Source organism: Pteropus vampyrus, unplaced genomic scaffold (assembly GCF_000151845.1).
Source record: "Pteropus vampyrus isolate Shadow unplaced genomic scaffold, Pvam_2.0 Scaffold75, whole genome shotgun sequence".
Classification (NCBI taxonomy): Eukaryota; Metazoa; Chordata; class Mammalia; order Chiroptera; family Pteropodidae; genus Pteropus; species Pteropus vampyrus.
The window spans coordinates 582,829-588,882 of NW_011888856.1; the positions used below are offsets into that span (position 1 = coordinate 582,829).

The 6,054-nt window shown below is 43.5% G+C and overlaps 1 protein-coding gene across 1 annotated transcript in view; it reads left to right on the forward strand.

Moving 5' to 3' along the window:
- CCDC129 (coiled-coil domain containing 129) overlaps positions 1 to 6,054 on the forward strand; it is a 94,421-nt gene that overhangs the window by 87,472 nt on the left and 895 nt on the right. The window contains exons 14-16 of the mRNA XM_023532038.1: positions 2,653 to 2,780; positions 3,561 to 3,672; positions 4,146 to 4,311. Of these exons, the coding sequence (XP_023387806.1) occupies positions 2,653 to 2,780; positions 3,561 to 3,672; positions 4,146 to 4,311 (406 nt within the window). The remainder of the gene's footprint in view (positions 1 to 2,652; positions 2,781 to 3,560; positions 3,673 to 4,145; positions 4,312 to 6,054) is intronic.

The following is a 6,054-nucleotide window of genomic DNA, read 5'->3' on the forward strand; positions in this document are numbered from 1 at the left end:
AAATTATCTAGAAAATACATCATGGACCAAGTGGAGATTACAGGCAGAGGCAGATAACATCTCATATAAGACAATGGAAGCTCCGAGCAGGTGTTGAAACTAAGAGTACTTTTAGGTTAAAGACTCAGAAAAACACCTCCACCCCGCCCCCCTTCCATACAGTACGTAACAGTGCAGAGAAACACTTGACTGGTAAATGCCATTTTTGTGCTCTTGCGAATAGGTAATGGTTTATGAAAAAAATAAAATCAAAAAAAAAAAGGAAATCAAAAAGAATTGGTCAATTTAAAAAAACCAAAAAAAAAAACAAAAAGGAACCGAAAAAAAGTTTGGGGAACGTAAAAAAATCCTCCAAAAACGTTGGGAACTAAAATTAAAAAAAAAAAAAAACAAAAAAAAGTTAAAAAGGAAAGGGAACCAAATCAAAAAGAACGTGGTTTTTGGAGGAAACCGCCCCGCCAATCAAAGTGCCTGGTCCAAACGGCCTGGGGCAAGCCAAAAAAACCCAAAATAAAACGCCATAAAAACCAACCCCTAAAATAAAAAAAAAAAGAGTTCAAAATAGTCCTTTTTCTTTTTTTCTTGCCTAAGTTTTCCTTTTTTCTGAAACTACTTCTATACCTGTTCTAGTGTTAAAATGTTTTTTCGTGTTTCGAAATGGCCAGAAGATGGCAGCGTTTGAGAATCTTCCACACCATTCCCTCCTGAGAGCTACACACCCGCAGGGGTTCCTACATCCCAGCCCCCCATACCTATGGATCACAAAACCCAAAATAGCTAAAAAAAAAAAACCATAAAATTCAGCGTTTATAATGTTCAGTCTACTTGAGCACCATATTTCCATGTCCTTGGCCTCAATGTCCCGAGAACATGGTCACCTTGTAGGAATCTACTAGGACCACTCAGTCAGCTCACTTGTAAGGGACAAATAACTTCTCTTTGTGGCCAGCCACACTGTAGTCCCTGCTGTGACTCAGTTATGAGAAAAGGAATGAACCAGGAGACCTAGGTTTGCGATCTGACTGCCATTTTTTGACCTTGGACAAATTGGTTAACCATTCTGTGTCAGAATACTTTATAAAAGAAGTCCTTCATGGTCTCTAAGATCTTTTCTGATTTTAGAAGCCATAATTGTCATCGCCTTTTAAGCACTCTTTCCAACATCAATCATGCTTCAAACACTCTTCTAACTGATTCAAATGCACTCACACCGAAGCTAAAGCAATTGGAGACTTTTGCTGTACGACATATGTTCTTCGGTATAAAAATTAGAGTATAGAATCAAAACCAAACTCTCCAGAACCAAAATGTTGGAGAGTTTTTAATATAAAATATAAAAAATGGAAAACATTTCCATTATGACAATTCCAATAAAAATAGCTATCAGTCTGCCAGGATCTTGGCCATTGGTTTTCGAAAGGGTGAGGAATTTGGAACTTCTTAGTAGCAGGGCTGGGAGGAATTAACATAGCGGTAAGATTGGTCTCCATGGAAGGAAGAAGAAGAAAAGTTTAAAAAAGGCCTGACTGTGAAATCAGTTTCCTTTAAAAAGCTTCCCATAAGCCCCGCTTCATGCTCTCCACTTCCAGCTGATTGCTAGCCTATCTGCAAGGGATGCTGGGAAATGTAGGTTTGTTTTTTTTTTCATGAGATACATTGTTCCCCTAAGATATTAGAATTTTGTTTGTAACAATGAAGAGGAGAAAGATAGTGGGTAAGCAACTGGCAGCCTCTGCTACACTAATCAGGAAGGGCTTCTAAACCCATGGGCCTTGTAGAGAGAGCATTAGGCTCCGACTAGCATTGATATCACTCAAGGTCAGATGGGTAGAGATGCTGGGGTTTTGGATTATGGATCTATTTAAAGCATGATCCAACCTGGACTAGAAAACAAGGGATAGCTGGTCAGAGCTCAGCAAATCAGCAGAGTGCCTGACAAGTGGACTAGGCTTGGTAGCTGCAAGAATATATTTAAATAAGGAAACCAAGGCAAAAGCAAGTCATACAGAGAAAGTAAGATTTAAAGAATAATTCACATCACAAGCAATGAGGAGCAGGATTAGGAGGATAAACAGTTCAATTCTATTCTAGATTCCAATTCGTGGATGCATAGGTGCCTATCTATGCCTGCCTTACTCTGAACGGGCTTGTTAGCTGGCTAGAGATGATCCTGCTGATTTCAGCCACCAGGGACTGTGGTTAAGCTGAGCTAAGGTTAATAAAAAATATTCTAAGCAGACTTTCTCTGTTCAATATTACCGAGATTCAGAGTGAGGCAGGACTCAGAAACAAAGTTAAACGAGATAGATCCAACTTTTCTAAACACAAGCCCACACTCTGGCCCTTCCCTCCCCCCCTCCTCTGTCTACATCCCCCAATCCCTACCTCACCTAGTCCTCCAGACTGCCTTCCTGTTTCCAGGGCATAATGTCTGCAAGGGTCACCCAATGATTTCCGCCCTCCTGTCCCAACCAAGTACTGCTTCTAAGTTGCTCAGAGAAGCCAAAGGCTGCCCTCTCCCTGGTCTCTTTCCCCACACGTTAGCAGGAGGGGACATCTGGGAACCCAAGTGGGATGGCAGGCTCCGCCATGGTGAATTCTCGCAGTGAATCAGAAAGGACTTCCTTCTCAGCTCTTTCTAATTGTTCTTAGTGCTCAGTCCACGAGATGGAGGCAATGAAGACGCTATGCCAGAGTTTCCGGGAGCATTTAGAGGAAATTGAGCCACCCCTTATAGGACAGCAGGCACTCTTTTCCAGGGACGTGTCAGAAGAGGAAAGGTAATTATCCAAGGGAGCCATAAAAGTAAGTAGCAGCCCACATACCTGGAGCAGAGAAAAGTAATCAGGGCAGGAGAGTTGAGCACTGGGGAGCAAGGCTAATGAGAAATTGGCCAGCTTCTCCTTCGCTTTCATGTTCTTGTTCTTGCTGTCTCAGTGGGAGTCTGTGAGAGCCATTTGCTAGATAACAACACCTACTCTTTAAGGAGGGGTGTCTGAGGTCAGAAAGTGAGCTGCAGCTGGAAGGAGGGGGTTAGCCAGCAAGATACCTTTAATCAACATGAATGGGGCTCATCAAATGCAAATGTCAGGGTTTATTGGAGTTTCAAAAATCTGCATTATTTTCACATAGATTAAAAGTATGTGTCCCAAAAGTAGATTAGTAGTTGCCTGAAGTTGAGGGGTAGGAATAGGGATTCACTGAGAAGGGGTGTGAAGGTTATTGGGGAGAAGGAAGTGTTTCAAAAATGCATGGTGATAGTCACACAACTTAGCAAATAAATTTACTAAAACTCATTGACTTGTACTCTTAAAATAGGTAAACTTCATGGTATGTAAATTATTCTGCAATAAATTAAAAAAAAAAATTAACAATAGAGTTGTATAAAAAAAAAAAAGACCTGCCCTAATAATATACCTATGTCTGAAACTGATACAAGTAAAGAAGGTGACATTCTCTTGTAAGAGATATCAAAGGAGTGACCTACGTTTTGAGAAGAACAATGGAAGACAGAACCTAGAGGTGACTTTGAAATTTTACTTTCTATTATTTATTCGCAGGAAGGAGGCCGAGCAACTGCAAACTTTACGCGAGGCCCTGCGGCAGCAGGTGGAGGAGCTAGAGTTTCAGCTGGGAGACCGGGCTCACCAAATCCGAGAAGGGGCGCGATTGGTACGAGACGCCCGGGTGGGGAGTTTGACTGTATCCTGCCCACCATAGGAAGGCTGCATGCACTAAATGAGAAAGCTGATTGTGAAGTCATTTCGGATTCTAGGGTTATGTGCCAACACCGTTCTCTTAAGGATACAGAAACTGAAGCCCGGAGAAGTACGTCGTTTTGCTCAAGGCTATGTGGCTAGCCGAAGGTGATTCAGGATTAGAGCTCCGGTCTCCTCACTCCCATGCTAATCTTCTTCTCTGCCCTGTAAATAAGAGATGAGTTTTATTAGCCCATTGTCCACATGAAACAAGAAACACAGCTTTTGACCAAATGTGGGCGAAGTCACGGCCAGAATCGGCTGCTAGTTCACAGAGCCCACTCTAGAGAATTCACTACCCATCATGCCTTTTCCATAAGTCTGAGCTAGCTGTTTGGTGTAAATATGGTAATTTGTCCATTCTTTTTGTTCTTGTTTTCCTTTCAGCAGCTTGAGCTTCTCACAGGAGAACTACCTGAACACTGTACGAATCTGCGTCAATATGACTGGTCAGAAGAAAAGAGTGGCCAGACTTCCTGTGCTAACATCCGCCCAGTCATGGTGCCTGGGGCTGCCTTTCCTCCCGATGATGGCCAGCAGGCCCCCTGCTCAGGTACAACCCATCTGGCTGCCTTTACTCCGCCCGTCTTGGAGAGCAGCACCAGGATGTCTCCTCCAGCTCAGGGAGAGTTAGGTCCGGCTCCTTTGACAAATTGTCTTATTGGAGAGAAGCATACAAATGTCTTCCACTAGATCAGAGTGGGTGTGGTGGCCTTCCTGCAAAATATAAGAGCACATTCTAGCCAGAGCAAGGATATCTAAATTTTCCCCAAGGAGAAGTATCTATCAACCCTTCATCCGCTATTTTTCTTTTAATATTCCACTCTGTGGTTAAACCCAGGAGGAACTCAGAATATTTTAATATTCATTTAACACAGAATAAGTGAGCACCTACTATGTGCCTGGCATAGGGAATATGTTGTTGGCCAAGGTATATACAGTAAATCTTCACTTAATATCGTCAATAGGTTCTGTGACTTTAAGCAAAATGACATGTAATAAAACCAATTTTACCATCAGTTATACAATTGATATAAACAAGAGTTAAGTTCCTACTGCATCTCATCAATGCTGTAACAAAACAACATCGAACAAAATTATGTCATTCGAGACCCTTCTGTATAGCTCAAGGTATATGTGGTGTAGTCTTGGCCATGCTGTAACTTTCGGTCTACTGAGAGAGAGAAATTGTAAATAAATACCTATGAATTTTAAAAACTGTGAAACTGCTTTGAAGGAAATAATGGGGTTTTAAGGGAGTTCAGTTTAGATCAGGGTGTCAGGAGGGTCGAGGAGTGACAATAGAAGAAAGAGAGAAGATCCAGGCACCAAAGCCTTTCCAGAAAGCCTTGAGTCTGTGTGCCAGCCGGAAGGAAGGGTTGTGCCAGGAACTTTTCTTGTGCTGGTGACAGAACCATGCATCCAACAGACAGGATTTCCACTCACAAAGAAAAGAAAACAACCACAACAAACAAATAAATAAATTTCAATGCTGACGAGTGCTGTGGCAAAGACACTGTGGAGGGCGATGTGGGATTAAGAGTGGGGTGAGGAAGAGGAAGCCGTGAGGAATTCTGGGGAAGGAACGTTTTAAGCAGGAGGAACAGAAAGTTTGAAGGCCCTGAGACAGAAACAGCCAGAGTGGCTGAGGGCCTGAGTGACAGGGAGGGGTGGAGAGAGGGCCTCTCAGAAGTGGGCAACTGGGCTGACTTGAGGCTGGAGCCTGAGAGGCTGGATTCTCCTTCCGAGTGTAAGAGAAAGCCACTGGAGGTTCAAAGCAGGGTCGTCATATGATCTGATTTGCATTGAAAGTCACCGCTGACTGCTTTGTGGAGAAGGCACAACTATGGACTTCGAGCTGGGCAGAGCTCCCAGCTAGGAGGATGTTGGCATAGTCCCGTGAGGTGAGACGCAGAGCCGTCAAGTGGCTTCCATCCAGCTGAGGAGGCTTGCGAGGCCACCAGCCCAGCGAAATGCAGGGAGGTGTACAAAAGCCGGATGTACCTGTGGTCTCCAAGTACGACAGGAAGTCTAAGGAACGGGGAACAAGTGAATGGCAGAGTCAGAAAACTTCATAGAAAAAGTAACGCCTTCCGGGAAGGCATTATAACTCATATAAGAAGATGGGCAAGTAGCAAGAAAATTAAGAAGCTCTTTCTTTGGAAACCGCTTGTCTCCAGGACCGATCTCATAGCCCGCTTCCGTTCATCAATCCTCGTGGCTTCAGCAGAGCCCTCCCGCCCTTCAAACCGTCTTGCACCTTCCTCTGATGACTGTATTTTCTCAGAGTGTGGAC